We start from the raw sequence: 25,331 nt of genomic DNA, 5'->3' as shown, positions 1-25,331 counted from the left end.
CTAGCGTTAATGAAAGCTACCCTTAACAGCGGGTTTTGCATATAGAATAGGAGTGATAGGTTGCTCTCTTCTTGAAAGGAAGTCAGATCCCCATCTGATGATGTTTTACTCACTTCAGACACTGTTCCTATTTACTTGAAAGTATTGAAACTGCACTTCTTAGCGGGGGGAAAAAGGAAAGGCCACAACTGACTTTCAGATACTATTTCATATTGGCTTCCCGCTTTTTGGTTTTCCCGATTGGATTTCTTATCCTTTGCAACTTTTCTGTTGCACAATCTTTTTGTGTTTTAAGCATGGCTGGTTAATTTAATCGTGGAGGTTCATAGCCAGTTAACAGGACTATCAGGCTTTTTGTTACTTTCTACAACTTGTCTTACGGTAGCAGTGTTCTGTAGATCACTGATTGAGATTTAGGGGAGTGGGAAGCAAAGTTTGGGGTTTCAGATGCCTCTGAAAATCAAGAGATGTGCGTAGTTGTTGATGGGGATGAAGTATATTGTGAATGGGAAATACATGCCCATCTTGAACGTCATTTGAATAGGTTTAGATTTGGAAAATTTCTACGCCCTCACCTCTTAAACCTAAATCCTATGTTGTGATCTAATATCAAACACTACTGTGCCTCTCCAGCCAAATTGAGACAACTATCCCTTTAGCTCCGTGAGGTTTAAACTATGTGAGCGTGTCAGGTGAGAGTGAGAGATCCTTTCTGAGACGTGCACCCAGTGGCCCTGCCCTGCCCTGCACTTACTGGTTCCGTCTCAGAAGGTGGCCGGGCAGGTGTGTTGCAGGGGATTTGGGTGCACAACCTTGTAGATGACCCAGCTGCTGCTTTGACCAAACCGAATAGACGAGTGACAGACGTAAGCTGGGAAGTGAGACCTTTGAGATGTAGGGAGTCGTTGGGGCTTACCGATGCTCTTGGCCCTCCACAAACTTGGAAACGTAATACTTCTTACCTCTCCCTTTGAATTTCACTTTCTTCATTCTGACAAGGCCTTAGGTTTGGGGTTGATCTGCTTATGGGGCATCAAATTGTTTTTGGGGACTCGGCTAGAGTTTTAGGTGGGAGCCACAAAAGCATCCGTGAGAAAGCACCATGCCGCTGGCCACCTAATTGGACTGTTACGTGTGAAGAGCTTTAGTTAGGAGGATTTTGTTTCTTTCTTTCTCTTTTTGAATAAAACTTTGTTTGCTTTCCTGATGTTTCTAAATACAAATTTGTGATGGCTGAAAATGAATTGGTCTCTAGAGACATCCTCAGATTACTTCATTGAAAATTATCCATTTCAAGATTTTTTTCCCTAAGAATTCTCAAATGGAGGTGGAGGAGGACAGGGCAGAGAAGAAGTGATTGATCAGGAATGACCTCCGGTTGCATTTTATATGGGGGTGTTTCTCAGATACATCTGTGAAACCAGTACAGTCTTAGATGTCTGAATTTTCATTTACATTGTACTGAGTTTATTTGACTTGATGCTGAAATACATTCTGTAGGTTAATTAAAATACAGTTTAGTCCTTAAATTAGTGGCAAACCAAGTGCTATCCATGGCAAGAAAGAGTAATTAATAGGGAGACCCTATTCTCAATAATGTCTTTTTTCTAACAAAACATAATTGTTTTAAGGTGTATCTTGATTGCCAGTTAGGATCGGACTAAATGAAAGGGCTTGAATTGTATGTTTTGCATTTCACAGTGTGATTAACCACTCTCTTGAAATGTTTGTTTAAATGATACTTGTAGCATAAAGGTGAAATCAGTAAATGGAACCCCAACTTAGGAGTTAGCCAATTATTTTTTCTGTTGATACCAGATAAATGTTCTTAATTCAGTGTTGAGCACAATTAAACAAAACTTATCTTGGAATTAATATGATATTGCAATATATTTCAGATATACCAGTATATTCAGAGTCGCTTTTATCGGTCTCCAGAGGTGCTACTGGGAATGCCTTATGACCTTGCTATCGACATGTGGTCCCTTGGGTGTATTTTGGTTGAAATGCACACTGGAGAACCTCTGTTCAGTGGAGCCAATGAGGTATATGATGATGGCTTTCTAAATTCTGTTTCTGTTTTCATAATTTCCTTTTTAATCTTTGTGTAATCTTAAAATTTTTTTTAGGAAAAGACGTCTGCTTATAATCAAGTTAAATATTCAAATGTTGGGTCAGTTTTGAATTTATATTGTTCATTTAAAAAGTTTTTCGATTATTATAATGGTGAGTTTAGGATTTTGAGATGGGAAGTGAGATCTTTTCATCTGCTAATAAGGAGAACAATAAGTTAGATTAGAAAATGTTCAGCATTTTGGTTTAAATGTTGCAGATTTTAAGTATAATATAACAGAAAAAGGTAACAAAGGCACGGGGGCCACTATGAAAACAGTGTCAACATTGCTGTAAATTTTGAGGGTATGATTTAGAATTTAAGAAGTGATGGCTGGCAGCCTTGATGAGATTTGATCTGAGTAATTCAGGGTGAATTACGATTATAGAATTTTAGAGCTACAGGCTATATGTAATTCTTTTAATTCATGGGTTTCCGGTCTGTTCTCAGAAGGTGTTGGAAAGTCAGAGGCAGTGCCTAGGAGGGCACGGGAGAGGCCATGCTCTCTTGTAGTCAGAGGAATTGGACTTCCATTGGCTTTAAAACCTTGTGGTTTTTTTTGTGTTTTGAAGAAAAGTTAACCATTACAGATCTTGATCAGTCCATGCATTTATAAATAAGAAAAGAAAGACCATGACTTACACAGGGTTATACAGCTCTTAATATGGCGTCGGAAACTTGTCCCTTCCATCCTTTTAATTCACTTGAACTACAGGAGTAGTGAGCTAGTCCTGGGCAGTAACTGGCATAGTGTGTGTTTGGTATTGTTTTGTTATCCTTAATATTATCCTGTAAATCAGGATCTTTCTCATGAGCTTACACGGTATTAAATTCAGTTGTATTAATTCTAACTAAAACATAATGAGATACAATTAACTGTATTTTATTAAATCATGTGAAACTTCAGTGGCTTCCACCTCACCCATGGTAAGAGCCAAGTTCTTTGAGTGGTTCAAAGAATCCCCCATTCCCTGTGACTCCTGCGCTCTCTCTGCGACCTTGCCTCCCCTCGCTCTCTCTGGACCAGCACGCAGCCTTACTCTGTGGTCCCTTGGAAACAGTAGCCACAGGCCCATAGTACTAAGGCCTTTGCATTAGTGCTTCTCCGTGCCTGAAATGCCCTTTCCCCAGGGAGCGCGTGGCTCCTTCCCTCCCTGCCTGGGTCTTTGCTGTCATACCCTCTTCTTGGTGACACCCTGCTTTCGGTTGCAGTGCCCTTCTCACCCTCCATCTTTGAATTTCCTCATGGTTCTTCGTCGTCATCTGACATAATGTGTTTCATTATGTGTTTGTTCATTAGTGATCTCTTCCCCTATCATATGAACTTTTTGGCAGGGATTTTTTTTTATCTGTTTTGTTTACTGCTATGTTCTACTGAGCATGGCTTCTAGCATATAGGAGACACTTGGTATTTGAGTGAATGAACCTGCACTTAAAAATACACTTTATTTGGTCCACACTTTATTAAGCCTGTGGGATATTTTTTTGGATGGTTATTTGATTTTACGTGTTCATTTGTTTAATTGTCTGCCCTGCCCTGTGTGGAATGGTGGGCTCCAGGAGGGCAGGGACTGTATCTCTTTTGTTCATCATCGTGTGCTCAATGCCTAAGAGGAGTGCCTGACACGCGCAAGATGCTCTGTTTAAAATTTATGGATGAGGGGCGCCTGGGTGGCTCAGTCGGTTGAGCATCCAACTTCGGCTCAGGTCATGATCTCATGGTCTGTGGGTTTGAGCCCCGTGTCGGGCTCTGTGCTGACAGCTCAGAGCCTGGAGCCTGTTTCAGATTCTGTGTCTCCCTCTCTCTCTGACCCTCCCCTGTTCATGCTCTGTCTCTCTCTGTCTCAAAAATGAATAAAATGTTACAAAAAAAATTAAAAAGAAAATAATAAAATTTATGGATGAACGAATGAACTGGTGAGGAGAAGCAGGATGTACTACAGTAGAAGTTACAGGCGTTTTTGTTTTTATTTTTAATACAGGTAGATCAGATGAATAAAATAGTGGAAGTTCTGAGTATTCCACCTGCTCACATTCTTGACCAAGCACCAAAAGCAAGAAAGTTCTTTGAGAAGTTGCCAGATGGCACTTGGAACTTAAAGAAGACCAAAGATGGAAAACGGGTAAAATAGGGAAACTTTATTTATTTATTTATATTTTTACATATATATTTATTTAGCCTGTGTTACTTATTTCACTGCAGCTGTTGGTAGCTCACTTTGTATTTACTTGAAATCAGTGTCTCCGTTAACAATTTCATTAATAACCTAGGCGTCTGCTTTCTTCAAAAGTTGGGTATAGTTTGCCCTGGACTGTCTGTATGGACGAGTGTGTGTTTAATGGGCAGAGTTAAGGCTTCATGTTGGAAACCGTATGTCTGCCGTGTGACACAGCTGATCAAATCACCGTGCCTCATTTCAGCAGTAGAATCCGAAAGTTCAGCCTCTGTCTGTCACAGTGAGTGTATATAACGACGTCACAGTAAACAGTACTGCAGCTGTGGGCAGTAGAGGTCAGGATTGCAGTAAACGGCTTTTTCAAAACAATTAGTTCCGACGGGAGAAAAGAATTTCTGACTTGGGCGATTTGTGGCAAGAATATCAACCGACTCCGTAATCCTTCGGCAGATTTCAGTTCTGGTTCCTAGCTCGGTGGCATGGACGGCAGGGATGTCAGTCCAAAACCCTTGCAATTAAGGTTTTCAAAATGTTAGGTTGTTGTAGTAATTTTCTTCTGGTTTCAGATCGCTAGACTGCGTCAGTTTAACAGAGTGAACGATGGCAGTTTCGCATCCTGATCTACTTTTTGTTTTATATAAATGTGAAAATAATCATGTGTTTTGTAATCTAGTTTGTCTCTGGTGTAAGATGAACGTGATGTATCAATACCCGATGGTGTGTGATCTTTGCACCAGACACCTTGGGGTTGTAGTTTAAACACGTTGTTGCCACTTAGGACGATTTCCGCGCCACTTTGTATTTTGCCCCTTGCGTTTTAGCGATGCTGCCACCAGGTGTCCTTTCCAGTGAACTGAAGATGATGGTTCTTGGCTTTAATTCACCTTCACGTAGGCTTTTAATACCAAACGATTTTCTTTAGAAGATTTAAAAATACATCCGTAATTGTATCTTTCATACCTGGTTGTAACTTACTGCGCTCTGCCTTATTCTCTGAGCTCTAGGCAGGGCAATATCTGGCAGCCACAGTCAGCCTCCTCCCGCTAAGGAAGGGATGGCAGACACCACACAAGCATCCTGAATCCTTTTGCCTTTATCCACGGAGCGAGCTTATCAGTCATGGCCCCTTTCCCCTTGAACCAGAGAGAGCACAGCCTGGGGATCCTTAGCTTCACCAGCATTCAAGGTAGCTCCAGCCAGTCGATTTGAAATAGAGTTGGAGGGCATGAAACCTCCTTCGTGTTTTCTCTCTCCGCAGTACAGGCGGCTACTGCTTTCTCCATTTGGAATCTTTTTGTTTTTTGTTGTTTTTTTTCTGCCGGTTTTTTCTTTTTTTCTAAAGAAAACATTCATCCCATCCCATGCACATCTCTGCCTTATAAAACCACAGTGAAGCTACTATGGGCTGAAACCTATCATTTCTCCCAAACTGAGCTATAATTACTTTTTAACAAAATTATGGGGGGGGGGCATTTCAGAAAAGAGTAGATAAATCTTTTCCCTTCTTAAAATTGAAAGTATCTTAACCTGTATTGAATACCTCTTACTTAACTGTGGGTTTTATGAGATTTCCCTTAGTTGTAATTAGCAACTCATTTAAGAAACTTAAAGTATAAAATAAGTATTTGTCTTCGGACATAGGTAAATTTTGCACCAACCAAAAACTCAAATCCACAACCAAACGATTACTTTATGAAGGCTGCACTCGGGAGTTTAACCATAAGTATGAACTCATTGCGTGTGCTGTCATTGGGTATCTTTGTACTGTTTATTTTCTCAGTGATTTTATTTTTACTTGTAATTTCTCACCTATGTGTCAAGAGCCCCTTTTAGCTGCCTAGTAATGATATCTATACTCTGTGTATGTGTTTTTGGTGGGGAAAGTGGATGAAGAATTAAGATGCTGATTTGTTGAAGTATGGTTTAGATACAATAATATAACCACTAGCTAGAATAAGATAACAGAATGTTGTTGTGACCCTTTGTCATCCCACCCCTACTTTCTGATTTCTCTCGTCCTAGGTTAGTTTTTGCCTGTTCATAGGCAAAATTCATATGAATGTAGTCCTATAGTATTTACTGTTTTGTTTCCTTCACTTTAACAAACATCATTTTTGGAAATTCATGCGTGTTGTGTGTGTCAACAGTTATTTCATTTTACTGCTTCATAGTATTCTATCGAATTAAAATGTTGTCGTTTATCTGTATGTACCTGTCCGTGGACGTTTGGGTTGTTTCCAGTTTGGAACTATTATGAATAAGAGTTCTGGGAACATTATTGCATAAATCTTTTGTACACATGTGTTGTCATTTCTCTAGGGTCATTGCCTAGAGGTAGAATTGCCAGGTCATAGGGTATATGTGTGTTGATCTTCATGAGAAAATACAGTTCTCCAAATTTTTTCATCATTTTACATCCCTACTGAGTATGAGGGTTCTAGCTGTATGACATCCTCCCCATTTGACGTGGTCTCTCTTTCTGAAATTAGCCATTCTGACGGGCGAACGTACGTAGCGGTTTCATTTGCATTTATTTCCCCATGACTAATGGTATGTGCTTTTTAAGCATTCATAGAGCTTTTTTTGTGACCATCTTTCCAGTCTTTTACTCATTTATTGTTGAGTTGTTTAATTGAGTTGGAGTTTTTTTTGTTTTTGTTTTACACATAATGAATGTAAGTGCTTCGTCATACATGTGTCCATATTTTTTCCCTGGACTGTAGTTTACTATTTCTTTTCTTAGTGGTGTTTTTTTGATGAGTGGGAAATTTTACTATTTTCAAATGAAATCAAATTTGTCAACTTTTTCTAGTGAAGGCTTTGTATCTGAAGAAATCTTTGCTTTCCTCAAGTTTGTGAGGGTATTCTGTGCTTTCTTTTAAAAGATTTTTTGATCCTAGCTTTTATGGTTAGTCCTGGGGTTCATCTCGAATTAAGTTTTAAGGATGGAATGAGGTGTAGGAGTTGATGTTCACACCCCCAGATGCCTGCCTTAGAGTTACAGCATCGTTTGTTGGATACTTGCCTTTCCCCGTCAATCTGGGTGCTTTTATTCAGTTATTGTTCTTTTTGTGCAGGCTTGTATTTGCACCCTGTTCTGTTACATTGCTTTATCAGTCCTTGAACCGGTACGACAGTGCTGGTTCCATACCGTGTGGGAAGTCCCCAATGCAGGTAGTGTAAATTCACCAGCATCTTTTCTTCCGTTTCAGTTTTTTTTTTTTTCCCCTCCCTGTTCCCCAGGTCCTTTTTATTTATGTAGAGATTTTAGAATCAGCTTATAAGTCTGTAAAAAAAAAAAAAAAAAAAAAAAAATGTTGCTGGAGTTTCTGTTTGGATTGCATTAAGGGTCCATCCAGGAGAATGGACATCTTAACAGTATTGTGTCTTCAGTCTGTGATCATGGTTTATCCATTTATTTAGTCTTTCATTCTTCTCAACAACATTTTGTAGGGTTTAGTGCAGAAATTTCACACATATTTTTAGTTCATTTTATTTAATTTCTGATTTTTTGATACAATTTTTAAAGTATCATTAACAGTCATTAAAATGTCATTTTTAAAGTATCGTTTTCTACTTTCTCATTGAAAATATGTGGAAATAGAATTGAGTTTGTATATTAACTCGTATCCTAAGATCGTGCTACATTTACCTGTTTGTTCTAGTTTTTTATTTGTTTTTAGATTCTGTAGGGCTTTCTACTTACATCCTCCACAAATGAACAGTTTTATTCTTTCAATCTGTATGCCTTTATTTATTTTTCTTGTTTTATCATACTGACTAGGACCTCCGTATATTGAGTAGTTTTGGTGAGAACGGACATCTCCCCGTGTTCTCAATCTTGTGGGAAAGCATACCTATTTAAGTATGGTGCTCGTTGTGTATGTGTCTTGTAGCTCTGTCGGGTTGAAGGAGTAGTTTCCTATGTTTTTAGGGAAGTGTCTTGTTTGTTTTTCTAAATCATGAGTGGGTTTTGAGTGTTGTCACATGCTTTCTGCACCTGTAGAGATGATCATATGGTTTTTTCCCTGTTACGTGGTAAAATACATCAATAACTCTTAGAATATTAAGCTCAACCTATGATAAACCACACTTCCTACATATTGCTGGGTTCAGTTTGCTAGTCTACATTGGTAGGAATATTTGTCTAAAATTTTAATATAATGCCTTCATTAGGTTTTGATCCCAGGATTCTGCTGGTCTCATAAAACTATTGGGGAAGTATTCTTTCTTGATTTTTCTGAAAGAGTTTGTATAAGATTGGCATTATTTCTTTTGTAAATGTTTAATAGAGTTCATCGATGAAGCTATCAGGACTGGAGATGTTCTTTGTTAGAAGGTTATTGATTGTAGCTCACATTTTTTGGTAAATATGTGGCTATTTGGAGTTTCTTTTTTGAGTCCATTTTGGTAGGTATGGATTTCAAGCAACTTGTCCTCATCTAAGTTGTTGGCTTTGTCAGCATAAAATGACCCCTAATATTTCATTAATATCTTTGTAGTTTCTAGAGGATCTGTAGTGATACAGTCTCTCTTGTATTCCTAATGTCGGTCATTCCTGTTTTCTCCTTTCTCCCATTACTCTTGCTAGTGGTTGTCAAATTTGCCAGTCTTTTCAAACAACCAGTCTTTTGTTTTGTTTTTTACTGTTGCTTCGTCTTGTTTCTATTTCACTGGTGCTTTTCTCTGTTATTTCTTTTTCTTCTCCTTACTTTAGGCTAAATTTGCTTTTTCTAGCTTCTGAAGGTGGAACCTTAGATCATTCATTTAAAACTTTCTTCTCATAGCATTTAATGGTATAACTGTCCCTCCAACTATTGCTTTAGCTGCATGCAGCAACTTTTGATATATTTTAAGTCTCATTGATTTTGAAACATTTCTAATTTCCCTTGTGATTTCTTTTTACTCATTGTTATTTAGAATGTTGTTGTATAATTTCAAAATATTTGAGGATCTTCTAGGTATCTTATTGTTAGCTGATTTCTAATTCAATAGCATCATGGGTCAGAAAACATGATTTCACTCTTTTAAATGAAATTCATTGAGACTTGTTTTAGAATATAGCAGGTAATCTCACCTTGTGAATGTCCTGTGTGCCGTTGCAAAGAATTGCATTTTATACAGTTGTTTGGTGTAGTGGTCTACCGATGTCAGTATAGGTCAGGTTGTTCGATTTTTTTTTTCCATATCTTTTACATCCTTATTTTATATGTGTGTCCATGTGTCTGCCTGTGGATATGTGTTTTATCAATGACAGAGGGGAGTGTTAACCTTTAGTGATAATTCTGGATTTGTCTTAATCTCCCTTTCGTTGCTTTATGTGTTTCAAAGCTCTCTTAGTAGGTGTGTACCCATTTAGTATTGTTGTGACTGTGATAAATTGACTTTTTCATTATGATGAAACGTCTCTTTTTATCTCTAGTAATATTTCTAATTGTTAAGTCAGACTTGTCTGGTATTACACTATCTGTGCCAACCTTCTTATTCGTAACATTTTCATAGTCTGTACTTTTTGTGCCCTTTAACGTCAAATCTGTCTGTATTTATATTTGAAATACGGCTTTTGTATGCAACATTTAGTTGTCAAGCCTTTTAATCCAGTCAGATAGTCTCTTTTTTTCACGTTCAGTTTTTAACCCATTTAGTTATTCGGAAGTTTAGGTTTTAACTGTTATATTTGTTCTCTGTCTCACCTTTTTCCCCCATTCCTTCTTTCCTGCCTTCTTTTGGGTCAATGGAGTACTTTCTGGTGTTCTGGTATTTTATTTCATCTCCTCTCTTGACCCTTTAGCTCTTACCCTGTGTGTAATTTTTAGTGTTATATGTACCCTTAATGCATCAGTTGACGTTCACGTAACACCACTCGATCAAGCATGCCCTTTTGTCTAACTGTCTACCTCTTGTGCACGTGGCATCATACGTCACTTCTGCATATGTTATAACCCTCACAGCAGACACATCGACTGCTTAAATAAAAAGGGACTTTTAAAGAAATTTTGAAACACACACAAAATAAAGATACTAAAAAGGTCTTTTCTGTTTACCTATGTATGTTCTTGATTCCTTCCCACCCTTCTTGGCTTCCGGCCTGAAGAACTTCGTCTAACTTTTTTATTTTGTAGGGAATAACTTTTGCTGATGGTGTCTCTCAGCAGTTGTTTATCTGAAAATATCTTTATTTACTTTCTTAAGGAAGATAATGGACATTTCCATGGATGTAGAATTCTAGGTTGACATTTCAGCAAAAGAGAAAAGAGGTTATAACATTGCTTTGTGTATCACGTTTCTGAAGAGAAGCCAGTGGCTTTTCTAAGTGTCCTTCCCTATATGTAATGTTTCTCCCTTTCCCCCTTCCTTCTGGCTGATTTTAATGTTTTCTGTTTTTGTTCAGTTATTCAATAATTTGACTCTTATGTCTCCAGGTATAGCTTTCTTTGTATTTATTTTCCTTGGAGTTGCTAAGTTCTTGGGTCTGTGGGTTGATCGCTTTCGTCAGTTTTTCCTAAGACTGTATCTTTTCCAGTATCTGTTGCTTCCGTCTTTCTTCTCCTTCTAGTTCTCTACTGAAATGTGTGTGACAGGCTCGGCATGATCTCAGAGGTCTCCTGTTTGTTCATGCTGTTTTCTTTTTTGTTTTAGTTTGGATAATTCCTTTGCTCGGTCTTCTGATTCACTGATTTTTTTTTTTTTTTTTCTGCTGAGTCCAGTCTGCCGTTAAAACCATTACGTGAATTCTTGATTTCTGATATTGCATATTTTAGTTCTAACATTTCCGCATTTCCACTTACCTTTCAGGGAAAGGTTTCATTGGGTCTTCTGTAACCCCCCATCTATTCACACATGTGCACCTTTTGAACTAAATTCTTTTACCTATTTGTTTATCATGGTTATTTGTAATGCCGGCCTGCCGGTTTCAGCATCTGGGTGGTTTACTTATGTGGGTCTTCTGACTGATTTTTTCACTTTGATTATGGACCCATCTTTTTAAAATTTCTTGTGTCTGTAGTTTTTTAAATGCACGCTGGACTTTGTATCTGAGAACAGTTGTGATGGAAGTAAACCCTCCCTCCAGAAAGAGATGTACCTCTTACTCCGTCATATGGGACTCCGTCCATCTCCTTTGTAGCTGAGCTGAATCTGGGCCTTGCTTTGTTTGTTTGCTCGCTCCACCTAGATTCTGTTCTCCACTGTCTTCCTAGGTTTTAAGCAGTGTCTGTGGAGACCTGAGTGCTCTCTCTGCAGCCCTGCTGCCCCAGGCAGTCTGTCCGTCCTGCTGCTCAGTTCCCTGGGGGCTCATGTCTGGGCTCTCCGCCTGCCCTCCGCCTTTGGCCCGTCCACACTGCCAGGAGTTGGTTCAGAGTTGGGCTGGATTCTTCTTGCCCACATCTCTGGCATTTGCTCCTTCCCTCACCTTAGGTCTCTTCTCTCCTAGAAAGGGCTTCTCATTTTCTGGAATTCAGTCAACTCTGATTTGTTTAGTTCTTGGCACTCAGATGGGTTTTTTAAGTGGAATGATTTTGTGGCCTACCTGCTGGCTTGTTTTTGCTTTCAGAGTGAGAGCCATGGTCTCTTACGAATTTCTGCATTGTCACTAGAAGCAAAAATCGGTGATGCCATTCTGAATAAATTCAATATTCATAAGCGTCTTAACGGTTCTACCACCATCTATTAAAAAAGGAGTTTTCAGAAAAATCTCAACACGTGTTAATTTATTACTCAGCATATTCTAAATGCTTTTAATTTCTTTATCTAAATATGAAAGTGGTGGGGGAGCGCCTGGCTGGCCCAGCCTGAAGACCATGCAACTCTTGGTCTTGGGGTCATGAGTTCAGCCCCACACTGGGTGTAGACATTACTTAAAAAAATAAACGAAATGAGAACGGTAAATCCGAGCGTGTAGGGTTAAACCAGTGAATCTTCACTTGGAGTGATTACCACAGCTTTGGAGAGCCACTGTTAGGAAAGGAAGTGCATCCAAGGTCACGTGTATCAGGCAGAAAAGCGATTCAGACCACTGGGCCGGAGCAGCGGTCACACCAGAAGGTAAAAGCTTAAGGCTTTTGTGGGCTTCTATTGCATATTATGTGGTTGTGTTTGTTTGTTTTTACAACCTTTAAAAATATAAAACCCATTCATAGCTGAAACTATAGAAAAACAGCCCAGGCTAGGCCTTTGTTTGCTGACCCCTGGGCTACATGGTCTTTATAGTCATTTTTGGTCTTGAAATTATTTTGAATTTCTCCAACAACAAGCGCATTTGGAATAGTAATGTGTGAAAACCCAGAGAATCTGAGTATAAAGCGTTCTTTTTAATAAAGGTCTCAATATATAACATATTTAAGCGTATTTGAAGTTATGCAGGCTTTTATATACTCCATCACATTTAGAGAAAGCTTTTTTTTTTTTTTCTCTTTCTTCTCTTCAGGAGTATAAACCACCAGGAACCCGTAAACTTCATAATATTCTCGGAGTAGAAACAGGAGGACCTGGTGGGCGTCGTGCTGGGGAATCGGGTCATACCGTGGCTGACTACTTGAAGTTCAAAGACCTCATTTTAAGGATGCTTGATTATGACCCCAAAACTCGAATTCAACCATACTATGCCCTGCAGCACAGTTTTTTCAAGAAGACAGCTGACGAAGGTACAAACACAAGTAACAGCGTGTCCACGAGTCCTGCGATGGAGCAGTCACAGTCCTCCGGAACCACCTCCAGCACGTCCTCCAGCTCAGGTCGGTCCTTCTGATACTCAGGGAGGCCTGGAAGCGTTTCTTATTTTTGTTCCAAGGTGGGGGTTACTGTAAAGTCTTTGAAGAATTGGTTGTGGGGATAGGGAGGAATTGTTTTACCTAAATCTACCCTTTGTAGTTAGTAAAACATTTCACCTGTCCCCAAGCTCTGATACTTAATTACCCGTGATAAATTCTGCTTGGCAGTTGGAAACGAAACCCTTTCTTTCTTTTTTTTTTTAAATGTTTTTTTTTTTTTTTAATGTTTGTATTTATTTTTGAGACAGAGCATGAGCAGGGGAGGGGCAGAGAGAAAGGGAGACAGAATCCGAAGCGGGCTCCAGGCTCTGAGCTGTCCGCACAGAGCCCGACACGGGGCTCGAACCCACAGACTGCGAGATCATGACCTGAGCCGAAGTTGGGCGCTCAACCGACTGAGCCCCACAGGCACCCCTCTTAGCCAAAGTTTTCCTTTGGTTTCTTAAGTAGAAATACTTTGTTCATGTGCTTGAACTTTCCCCTAACTTAACCCAAACCAGACTGTCGTGTATTAGTTCACTGGTCGGTGTGAAAGAACTTAGAGAATTGGATGACTTCCTGATACGCTTTGAGGTTCATACAGCTTTTTGTGCGTGCCGTACCTTCGGTGTTAAGTGAGTGTTGGAATACATACTTGAGCAAAAGTTAACTTCAGACTTACAAGTACTGTGTTGTGATCCCGAAGGTGGATCGTCGGGGACGAGCAACAGTGGGAGAGCCAGGTCAGACCCGACGCACCAGCACCGGCACAGCGGCGGGCACTTCACAGCTGCCGTCCAGGCCATGGACTGTGAGACTCACAGTCCCCAGGTGAGCTCCCCGCCGTGGAGGCCCGGCCCCGCAGCAGCCGGCCGGGGCCGCGGTGGGCGCCAAGCGCGTTTCCGATGGTCGTGTTGTTTACCCCACGGGGTCTCAGTAGCTTCCACGTGTGTAGGGAATTCTGCCCTGTCCGTAACTAAGGAAGCACGTCTTTGCAGTTTTCCCCCTCGTTATGTAGAAGCAGCTAACATTTCTCGGGTGCATACCAGCCACTGTTCCAGTTGTTATTCGCTGTGTTTGTCTCATTTACGACAGTAGCACTTGGAGCCTTACGCTGTTCGAGTTTCCCTTTTAACTTTGGGAACTGACCCTTGATGGGCTCAGTAACTTTCCCTGGCTTGTGCTCTTCATTACTGTGCTCCGACCGCTTCCTGTGATGTTTGGTCACTAATGGTCCTTGATTCCGAATCAGTTTGTGGTCTCTCACCTCCATGTTGTTTTGGGGTTATTTTGGGTTTTTTTTTTTTTTTTTTTGCTTTTGCTTTTGTTTTTAATATCTATTTACTTTTGAGAGACAGAGACTGAGGCGGGGAGGGGCAGAGAGCGAGGGAGACACAGGACACTGAAGCAGGCTCCAGGCTCCGAGCTGTCAGCATAGAGCCCGACATGGGGCTCAAACTCACGGACGGTGAGATCGTGACCTGAACCGAAGTTGGGCACTCAACCGACAGCCATGCAGGCCCCCCTCGTTTGTTTTTGAAATGTGTTAAAGAAGAGTCTGTAATCGGGTATTTTTAATGGGATGAAGCAGATGTTGGTAGTAAAAATATTTATGAAATACTCTTTGTAAAATACTAACTCACACTGGGCACTGTGTCACGGTGCTGTGTGACGAGGGGCCGGCGTATCGTTTGGTAAAAGCGAAGTCAGAACAGGTTGCTGAATATCACGCCCCATTCTTGTGGCTGGGGCTGCTGGGCGCTGCGGGAGAAGACCACAAGCATCAAGCTGGCATGGTCGGTGCCGTTGCCAGTTCCTAGTGCCCAGCCTCTGGGCGGGCTCGCCATTCCTCGTGTCTCCCCTGTTCTCTGTAGGCACCATCACCTCGTGTCTCCCCGTTCTCTGTAGGCACTGTTTCCAATGCCCCTTCTACTCTTTTTAGAAACTGACCTCTTGCTCAGCCTCTGGCTCCTGGGTCTGCTTGATTCTCTTCTGTCAGCATCTGATCCCCCGAGGTCTCTCCCAGCTGGAGCCAGCCCTCCTCCTGGCCCGTGTCTGTCTGGTGTCTGTTTGGCCCTACGTCGTGCTAGCCTGTGGTGGATGTGTTGGACCCGTGAAGAGTTCCTCGGTCTGCTCCGGTGGGGGACACCGTTGCTGCAAGTGTCACCTGCGGCCGCCACTGAGGAGGCCGGTGCCGGGCATTCAGAGGCTTGTCTTTTTTTGTTCCTCACCCACATGGACAATTTTGGCTCCTCCCTGCCCTTTGAAGCACTTTCCCTCTTTTCCCTTGACAGGATGCCCCCTGAGTTTCCCTCACTTGTCTGGCCTTTCCTTCCCTGTCTCTTTTCCTGGATTCTCTTCTGCCCACCCTGTAGACACGGATGTTCCCAAGGCTTGCCTACTTGCCGGTTGACCTCGCCCACCCTGTCCGATGCCTCAGTACCGTCTTGGCACAGGTCCCTCCTCCAGCTTTGTTTCTGACCTGGACCTCGCTCCTGAGCCCTGGGCCTCTGTTTCTCTTTCGTGTTCCTTGTACAGATGGCCCTAGATTGACCCATTTGTTCAAGCCTTACACCTGGGGGTTAGGTTGGGGAGCTGATCCTTGACTCGTCTTTTCCCTCATCCCACAGTTGAATCAAATGGTAAATTGTGTGAATTCTGAATATCCTAAATGAGCTTTTATTTTCTTCACTTCATCCCATTGCTACAATCGTCTCCAGCCCGCCTTACTGTAAAGAATGTTCTAACCTGGTCTTCCAGCATCTAACTCCATTCAGCAGTCAACGCCATTTTCTTCCCTGCAGGCACATGAACATTCAGTAAAGCAGTCTGATGTGGCTTTTCCCCACTTTAAACCAGTGTTTGGCTTTTCCTTTGTACTTAAAAGGGAATTTAGACTTCCTGCGAAGGTCTCAGTGATTGCCACGGTCTGGTCCTTTTCAGGGCATTCTTTCTCCTCTTTATTTGCTCTGGTCTTACTGGATTTTTGTCATTTTTTTGGAATATACCACGTTCTTTCTTGTTTCTCACATGTTCTGTGCTCAGCCTGGAACACTTTTCCCCTCTCTCGGCTTTGGTCACTGCCACTTACACTTCAGACCTTCACTTAAATGTCGCTATTGGTTTTTGTATCCTTTTTGAGATATTGTATGCATATCCACATACAGATATAGATTCCTAATCTTTGTACACAAACAATAGCGTGCCATGCACAAGTTGATGTTTTGAGTTTGTTTCTTTGCTTGTTTTGGGGGGGGGTCGTTATATGTTTTATGTGTATTTTTGATATATATTTGGAGCTCTTTCTACATCAGTACCTGGAGAACTTTTTCTTCCTTCTTCTTCACATGATACTCCTGTGTTTAGATATTCCATAAGTCATTTCCCCTGTTAATTTCCACTCTTTTTTGCTATTACAGATGATGGTAGAATGCCACAGACCTGTCACTCATACACATTAAGTGTACCTGTGATAGGAACCCCTAAATGTGAAATTGCAGGTCAGAGAGTGATGTGATCTGTAAGTTTTATAATTGCTGTCAGTTGCTCTCCATTTAGTTTTGCCAGTTTAGCCTTCCACCAGCAAGCCTTTGGAGAAACAATCGGGGGGGGGGGGGGGCATGATCACCTTTGATCAGTCTGAAATGAAAAATGGTATTGGACAGAAGATATTTTTATTTTGCTTATTTGTTTTTCTTTTTTCTTTAAAAAAAATTGTTTTTAAGTTTATTTACTTTTTATGGAAGAGACAGAGAGAGGAGTGAGAGAGAGAATGAGAATGAGAATCCCAAACAGGCTCCACACTGTCAGTGCAGAGCCCCATGCGGGGCTCGATCCCACAAACCGTGAGATCATGACCTGAGCCGAAATCAAGAGTCCAATGTCTAACCAGTTGAGCCACCCAGGCAACCCTGCTTATTTTCTATTTATACATGAATTTGAGTAGTGTTGTAGTTTAAGAGCCGTCAGTATTTTTTGAGAACTTTTGCCTCTTTTTCTACTGGATTGTTTTCAGTGGTGTGTCTTAAAGTTTGACTCTCCAGACCACTTCCTCTGAGAAAGAAACAAACGCTTTATGTCAGCTCCTGGTAAAAGACATATTTTCCAGCTCATAAGGACAGAGTAGATAAACAAAATGAGTCAAATTAATAGAAATTGCAAGTACTGCTGATAAAAGGTATCAGGATGTGATCTAGGATGGCGATTTGTTGGGTGGGATGCATGAGGATTTGAGTAAGCCAGGCTGATAATAGACCCCACAAAATATGGTAGCCAAAGGGAGTATGAAGTCTCTTTTTTGGGTAGCGGTCCCGGGAGGGCTTTCAGGTCAGTGGCATGGCTGTCTCCCGTGTCCTGGGCGAGTAACTCCGGCCCTTAGGGCCTGGCTGTCTGCTGGCATCCACCAGGCAGGATGTGGGAGGTGTTGGTGGGCCAGGTCCGGCCGTGACATAAAAACATCAAAACGTTCATTCGTGTTGCACGGACTAGAACTCAGTCCCGTGGCCATACCTGAGGACAGGGGAGGCTGGGAAGTGTAGTGCCGCCATGTGGACAGCTGGTAGCTGCTGCCACAGGAGTTGAGGCAGTGTTAGCCAGAGTGGTCAGAGAAGACTCGAACCGAAATGGGAAGGAAGCACCCGAGCAGAAATTAGAAGTCAGAGCATTTTAGGCAGGAAGGAACAGTAGGCACAGATGCCCTGAGACGTTGGAAAGATATGACTACCGGGTGGAGGAATAGGAGGAGGACCCGGTGTTGGAGCCCAGGTAGCAAGAGGAAGGATGGCTGGAGGACAAGGTTGGCGAGACGAACGGTGGCCCCCGAGGCAGACCACCTATGGATTTTGCATTATTTTGTTTTTCTAATAAGGGCACGGAGAAATCATTAAAGGATTTGAATTTAAATAGGAAAGTGATTGGATTTGTGTTTTGAGAAGATTTTTCTTCTGTTATGAAGAATGGATTGGAACAAAGGCACAAGGATGGAAGCTGGGAGCTGATTTAGGAGGCAGTTGTGCAGTGTGGGTGAGCGGTGGACGGTAGGAGCCTGGGAGAAGGGATATGGTGGTGGAGACCAGGGAAGCAGCCAGGCTGGAGCCGTTTCGAAGGCACGCTCCGTGGTCCTTGCTGATGGTGTGGATGCAGGAGTTACTGAGCCGCTGATGAAAAGAGTGCTCTTACTGAAACGGGAAAGATGGAGAGAAGAGGGGCTTTACGGGAAAGCCAGGAATTCATTTCGAACCTGTCAAGAATGTTTATTATCTGATCCTTTCCAGAAAAAGTTTGCTGATCCCTGGCCTAAACAATGCATCCCAGGAAAGAAAGTGGCCAGTGAAATACATGAGCCTGTTTATGGGTATAGCTTGCTAAAAATTGCAGCTTTCACAGTAAAATACTGGTTCACTCAAACATAACTTGGCATTTTGCGTTCTAATTTTTTTGTTTTTAATGTTTAATTTTGAGAGAGAGAGAGAGAGAAAGAGAGAGAGACAGAGAGAGACAGAGAGAGACAGAGTGTGAGCGGGGAAGGGGCAGAGAGAAGGGGGGAGACCCAGAATCCCAAGCAGGCTCCAGGCTCCGAGCTGTCAGCACAGAGCCCGAGGCGGGGCTTGAACTCACGAACGGTGAGATCATGACCTGAGCCAAAGTCGGATGCTCAACCTACTGAGCCACCCAGGCAGCCTGGGATTTTGTGTTCTAGAACTGACACATTAAAAGTTTCAAAAATCCCCTCTCTCTAATTAACATAAATGCTGGTGTCCTAGCTTTCGATTGAAGATTAAGTAAAGCTTGGAAACAGTACTCTGAATAAATGCTTCGAAAATCTTCTTACAGGTGCGTCAACAATTTCCTGCTCCCCTTGGTTGGTCAGGCACTGAAGCTCCTACACAGGTTACTGTTGAAACTCATCCCGTTCAAGAAACAACCTTTCATGTAGCCCCTCAACAGAATGCATTGCATCATCACCATGGAAATAGTTCCCATCACCATCACCACCACCACCACCACCACCACCACCACGGACAACAAGCCTTGGGTAACCGGACCAGGCCAAGGGTCTACAATTCTCCAACGAATAGCTCCTCTACCCAGGATTCTATGGAGGTTGGCCATAGTCACCACTCCATGACATCCCTGTCTTCCTCAACTACTTCTTCCTCTACGTCCTCCTCCTCTACCGGTAATCAAGGCAACCAGGCCTACCAGAATCGCCCGGTGGCTGCTAACACCTTGGACTTTGGACAGAATGGAGCTATGGACGTTAATTTGACCGTCTACTCCAATCCCCGCCAAGAGACTGGCCTAGCTGGACATTCAGCGTACCAATTTTCTGCTAATACAGGTTCTACACATTACATGACTGAGGGACATCTGACGATGAGGCAAGGAGCTGACAGAGAAGAGTCCCCCATGACAGGAGTTTGTGTGCAACAGAGTTCTGTAGCTAGCTCGTGACTAAATTGAAACTTGAGTTTGTTTCTTGTGTGTTTTTATAGAAGTGGTGTTTTTTTCCAAAAAACAAAGTGCAAAGCTGCTTGCATCAGAAGGAGATTAACACACTGAACCGCTACAAGAGGGCAAAGCTGACTTTTTTTTCTTTTTGTTTTTTTTTTTTTTTAACTTGAAAAGATTGCAAAGGGACAATGAAGTTTTTCAAAGAGCCATGTCCACAAACCCGTCGTCACGGAGAGCGCAGAGGTGTCCTCTTTTCGCCTCCCCCATTTTAACTTGCCACACCCCAGCCGTAGTGGGTTTTTTTGTCTTTTCTGTTCCACAGAAGTTAATGTTCAGATGTTGGTCTTGGTCATTTGCCAACTAATTTTAAAATAAAAAGGCACTGCACATAATTTGCATAAAGGGCCCCACGAGGGTGTTTTTTTTCCTTTTTGTTTTTTCCTTTTTCCTCCCTTTACCCCCCTCCCCCCCTCATTTGTTTTGTTTTGGGTGGGGGGTGGGAAATTTGGGTTTTTAAGTCCTCTAAACACACTTGGGCACGGAAACGCAGTACTGTAAGGAAGAGGGACCTCCAGCTGACACAAACATCACCTTCAGCTGTATGGAAGGGACGGTTGTTTTGGAGTTTGTTTGTAAGGCACAGTGAGCATGCTAAGTGGCGGGGATCAGAACTCTCCTGTCTGAACCTACTGAGGAGCAAAGCAGCAATTACATGGGATCCCGTGGGTCTCCTGTTGGAGAGGCCACGGTAGATAGTAATGGAACGTGACTGGTCTCCTAACCGAGGTGCACTGAGAAGCAATCAACGGGTCAGTCGTGGCCAGTCCTGGGGAGGTCTGAGTGGTGGTCTTTGGGATAACCTTTGGCCTTATGGATTTGGACTCGAAATTAGAAGAGCCTACCATTTCAGATGCAATCACTTTTGGACATGCTTTTGCAGACAGTCCTTAATGCTGAAAACACAGAGAATGGGTAATTCAAGAGGCCTTTCTTTTAAAATAGACTTTTGTGACCCACTAATTGTAAGGTATTGCAAGGTCACTTTGCGTGTGTCATAAAGTTGACTTCCTTATTGGTTGAAGGTCACAGAAGTAGTGGTTTGCTTTGATGGAAATAGCTACAGCTGTGTCCCTTCCTGCTTTTTACTTTTTTTGTTTTTTTTTTTTGTTTTTGTTTTTTTTTGTTTCGTTTTTGCTTTTTTTCTCGGCACGTGGTATCTCCACCATTTCTTCTGCACAAAGATGTCTTCTGTTCATCCTGAACATTTTTAAAAAATGCAGAATTTTATGTGACTGCTTTTTTGCCTCACAATTATGCTGTGAATTTTACAAAAATTTATTTTCTTTTTTGATAATTTATTGTACCAAAGCTGTTTTTATAGCACATAGATGTCTGTAACCAATAATGTAGCAGTCCTGCACTTTGACACAAGGTGTAACTAGACCATTTTTAAATGTCAGTTGAAAATTATGGCTGTACTATTGCTTAAACAAAACTGGAACTGTTGTTGAATCCATAGCCAATACATCTACAGCAATCTGTGTTCTGAACATAATCGATTGACATCTAATTCAAGATGACAGCATCTGTTACATTCTAAATGTGTTCAGGCTTCTGAAGGTAAAGGGACACTGGATCCAGAAGCTATGGAACCAGCAGTCGATTCTTGTATTCCTGATTAACCTACTTGTAAACTTGAAAGCAAGACCTTGATTGCACCAACAGGTCCAAAATATGAGCACGAGTAAAGCAAAACTCTCATGCGTGACCTGAAGTGAACAGGCTGGTGTTTAACAGGTGCCTAGTTTTGAGATTATGCTGCCTTAATGTAACACAGTCTGGCAGTTGCTAAATTTGTGTTCCCATTTTAAATTGACCAATTTTAGGGTGTTATACTTTTGAGCGGTTGAATTGGGAGAATGAAGATAAGTAATTTATCTGTCCAGGATCAAAAGAAGCCTAGGAAAGAAGCAGTAATCTACCTCTGCCGATAACCCTGTTCAAAACAACTCAGCAGAACACCACATTACTTTTTATTGGTCAATTCCATGTGGCTGACTAGGTCAATTTTTTCTGAACAAAAAGCAGGTTTTTATATGTAAACAGTGACAAAAAGAAAGGCTTAAAACTATGTGAATGTGAATGGAAACTTGGAAATACCGTTTTTATAATCCACAAAATTTTTTTGTTGTTAATCAGGAAATCCATATTTATTTTGTAATTAAATGTCAAGCCTGTGGATGATTTTTGAACTTGGTAGTTCATAAAAGTTTACAGTGAATAAAAGGATATCATCTTGAGTATAGCAATATCAAAAGGAATCAGTAGTTACTGCTGTTTAGGACTATAAGGGGAAGATATTATATGGGTCAGGTCATTTTTTTCTGTGCTGGTTGCCACATCTTAGCAAGCACCAAAAACGAAAGCAGTTTTTAAACCGCTATTTACATAAAGGAAATCATAAAATCCAATGCTTCTGCATACTGTGTTATGTTACAGTCCAGTTTTGTGTGCTTTACTACACGGTTTGGTTACAGGACTTCTGTGCATTGTAAAACATAAACAGCATGGAAAAGGTTAAATACCTGTGTGCAGATTGTAAGATCTGGTCCGGACTTGCTGTGTATATTGTAACGTTAAATGAAAAAGAACCCCCCTTTGTATCATAGTCATGCGGTCTTATGTATGATAAACAGTTGAATAATTTGTCCTCAGACTCTTTACTATGCTTTTTTAAAATTAAGAAAGATGTAAACATAGTAAAAAAATCTTCCTATGCAATTAACCTGGTCCAGGTAATGGGTCTGGTAGGTATACTGAGTATAAGTTTGGTCAAATGTGTGAGAAGGAAATGGTGGTGACGTGGACCTAGGCTTCCCAAATCCCGGAAAGTGAGAATTGGAGGTTTTGGTTTTGATCATTTTGATTTTCAAAATCATTTCTTTATATGAGTGATCACTATATTCGGTTTCTCTCCTATTCAGAGTGCTAATAGCTTGTAGTTTTTAGAATGGATGTGAGGGTTCAGTGGTTTTTCTTTTAATAGGGTTGGACCTTCTGGGAAACAAGAGGAAATACACGTCATCTCGTCCCTCCTTCCCCAGATCCACGTGGGGGGGGGGGGGGGAATCAGGGACTTTGTTGTGTGGAGTCTGGAACTCCTGCCACAGTGAATTAACGTGTAACCTAAAGTCTTTTCCTTTTATAAATTAATATGTAAGTATATATGAGGGTGGCTTTCAGGAAGGCAGAAAACTTAACTTAAAAAGTTAAATGTGATTCCGTAAAAGGCAAGTTGGCCGCACAAAGTTAGACTTCATCAGAAAGAAAAAAAAAAAAACCTGGCTTTAGTTTTTTTCTTAGGATCTGAGCATTTTGTTTAACTTCGGTAAGTGGCACGTTTTAGATGGGATCAGACTCCGAAAATCCTAAGCAGACCTGTAAAAATCCTTAAGGCTGCGGTAATTCTAGAAGACCCACGAAATGCCTGTTGCATTTGTCCCTGTACCCTCCTCCTCAGCTCCTGTGTTGTGAAACTGACTGTTGCAGTAAGTCATATGATAAAAAATACATAAACAAAATACAAAGACAGGATAGCAAATGCCAAATTTTTTCCAGGGCACTTCTCCAGTTTCCTTTTGGCCTTTACTTTGCTCTCAGAATACAAGCTCAGTACTCGTTTCTATGTCCAGTTCTGTAGTGGTGACCAGAACTGATAGGTCAGATGGTTTGTTCCAGATACCAGAGGTTGGTTTTTAGTGCCATATATGAAGACAGTTTGAAATGTTAAGATTAAGGCTTGGGCAGGGCCCATTCTGGTATCCTGAGATGGTCTTCAGATGTCTTAGAACCCTCCCTGGGACAGCAGGTGGCCCCCGCATTGAGAAGCCCTTGGTGTCAGAGTAGAGCAGAAGCTCTCATTTTCTTAATCTTGGATCTCCTTCGCTAGACTTCATTTCCTAGGGTGAAAACATAACCGTGAGTAGTTTTTAGGACAAGGAACAAGAAAAGAGACCCGAAGAAAATAGCTTCTTTTCTTTGTCGTCCCTCAAAACGCATAGCAGTACCCTGTGTCCGACATTCGTCCCCCTGGGGGTCACCTGGCCTCGTAGTTTTACACGTCCCTGTGTTTCAAGCACTAGATATTTTTTGTGCAGACTCCTTGAGCAAGGTAAGCGGACCATCGGTTTGTGTGTGTGTCTTTCTCGCTGGCGTGCGCGCAGCCTGTGTCCCGCCCGGGTTTCGGTTGCTCCAAGTGAGCGGTGAGCACCAGGGTGCTCGTGCACGACTCTCGGTGAGCACCAGGTATTTATCGTCATTAGTTTGTTTCCACTTTCTTACCCTAAATCTTGTCCAAAGACAAAAAGAAAGCTACGTCGCCAACTAAAACGTTCAGATTTCAGCACACGCGGGATAACCAGGGGCGAGTATCCCTCGCTTTCCGGAAGTTTGCATTGTGCCGCTCGTGTTTGCAAAAAGACCCGTGGTAGCACGGTAACGGCCTGTTTTGTGAGAGCGAAACTCCTCTTCAGATTTCCCGGGTCAGCGAACACCAGGACTCCGGGGGGGTGGGGGGGTGGGGGGGTGGGGGGGTGGGGGGGTGGGGGGGGGGTCTTCGGCCATTTTGGATGTGGGAAAGTTTTCGGCCGGCGGAAACCTGTGACCGCACACCTAGTGGTCTCCTGACCTGAAGGCGGTTTGTTGTTCGTGGTTTCCCACTTTGAGATGATGTCCTCTTCCTGAGAAGTCGGAGGGGGTGGGGATTCAGGCGTGTGAATTTCGTGTCGGGAGTTCCCCGCGCGGGGCCTGAGCCTGGCCGCCCTCTGCCCCCCCCCCCAAACCCTGCCCCCCCGCCCGGTCAGGTTCAGCTCCCCTGGCTTCTGAAGGAGCGGAGGACCAGAGTGGGAATCTTCTTGGCTAATACGCATTTTTTTTTAAGCGAGGAGGAGAAATCATGGCAGAGTTGCTGGTGACGGGTGGAGGAGGTGGGGGTGGGGCCTGGGCAGCTGTGGTTTGGGGGAAGCTTTCGGGTGATCCTGCACCTGTATAGCCAGGCGCCTCTCAGGGCGAGGAGGTGCCTGCGGCTCATCTGACAGAGTCTCTAGTAAAGAGATTTTAAAGTGTAGATTTATTATTGCAGCTTTTATACATATAGATGTATAAAATATATATAAACGAGCAACTAAGACTCATCACTTACATTGCATTATAAAATGTCACAGACAAGCCTCCAACAGAGTCAGAAATGGTCAGATGTAAGGGTCTCAGACTTTAACAATTTGTGTCTTTCTGGCATCTTCCCTTTTGGAACTGGGTTGATGTGACCTCTCCGCAGCCCTCGGAGGTCCCGTGAGAATGACACGTGTTAAGTGTCCCAACAGCGGGCCGGGGACATCGTCCTTCACGCCTTGGCCCCACTTGGTCTTTGTGAAGCGCAGGAGTTCTCCGGGCCACTGGTCCCCTGGTCTGAGCAAGCAGACGTTTGGGAAGCCCCGTGGTTGTCCGCTCAGAATCGGGTCCCGTCCTTGCTCTTCTCCTGGGCAAGTCGCTTTACCTCTCCGAGCCTCCCTTTCCTCTTCAGTAGAGGGGGAGTAACTGTAGTATCCACTGTATGGGATTCTACACAGGCTTCAGTGAGCTAGTAATGAACGTAAGGATCATAGCTCGGCATGGGAAGCACTCGAAAAATAGAATCTGTAACTGAATACAGAGCTTGACTCTGCAGCACGAATCAATCTACTTTTTCTATATGTGAATATAGCAGCCACCCCGGGAACTCAGGTGAGTAGTGTTTTCTGTGGATGATTCAACAGGATTATTTTCCAGTTTACTTTTATTCCT

The 25,331-nt window shown here is 42.3% G+C and overlaps 1 protein-coding gene and 1 long non-coding RNA gene across 4 annotated transcripts in view; one reads left to right on the top strand and one right to left on the bottom strand.

Annotated features, from left to right (window-relative positions):
- Positions 1 to 22,206, top strand: part of DYRK1A (dual specificity tyrosine phosphorylation regulated kinase 1A) — a 149,429-nt gene extending 127,223 nt beyond the window's left edge. For all 3 annotated transcript variants that reach the window (XM_023238743.2, XM_023238742.2, XM_023238745.2), the window contains 5 exons: positions 1,899 to 2,045; positions 4,096 to 4,236; positions 12,716 to 13,022; positions 13,744 to 13,868; positions 18,870 to 22,206. In XM_023238743.2, coding sequence (XP_023094511.1) covers positions 1,899 to 2,045; positions 4,096 to 4,236; positions 12,716 to 13,022; positions 13,744 to 13,868; positions 18,870 to 19,490 — 1,341 coding nt within the window. In that variant the 3' untranslated portion in view covers positions 19,491 to 22,206. The remainder of the gene's footprint in view (positions 1 to 1,898; positions 2,046 to 4,095; positions 4,237 to 12,715; positions 13,023 to 13,743; positions 13,869 to 18,869) is intronic.
- On the bottom strand, positions 20,998 to 24,049 carry LOC109503314. The gene is made up of 2 exons (XR_002162215.2): positions 23,591 to 24,049; positions 20,998 to 23,449 (listed from the first exon to the last, which is right to left on the bottom strand). It is a non-coding gene; the product is annotated as an uncharacterized LOC109503314 (long non-coding RNA).
- Positions 24,050 to 25,331: the final 1,282 nt, after the last annotated feature.

Source organism: Felis catus, chromosome C2, assembly GCF_018350175.1.
Source record: "Felis catus isolate Fca126 chromosome C2, F.catus_Fca126_mat1.0, whole genome shotgun sequence".
Classification (NCBI taxonomy): Eukaryota; Metazoa; Chordata; class Mammalia; order Carnivora; family Felidae; genus Felis; species Felis catus.
Note: the sequence above shows the minus strand (reverse complement) of the source record. Positions and strands in the feature narration are given on the sequence as shown.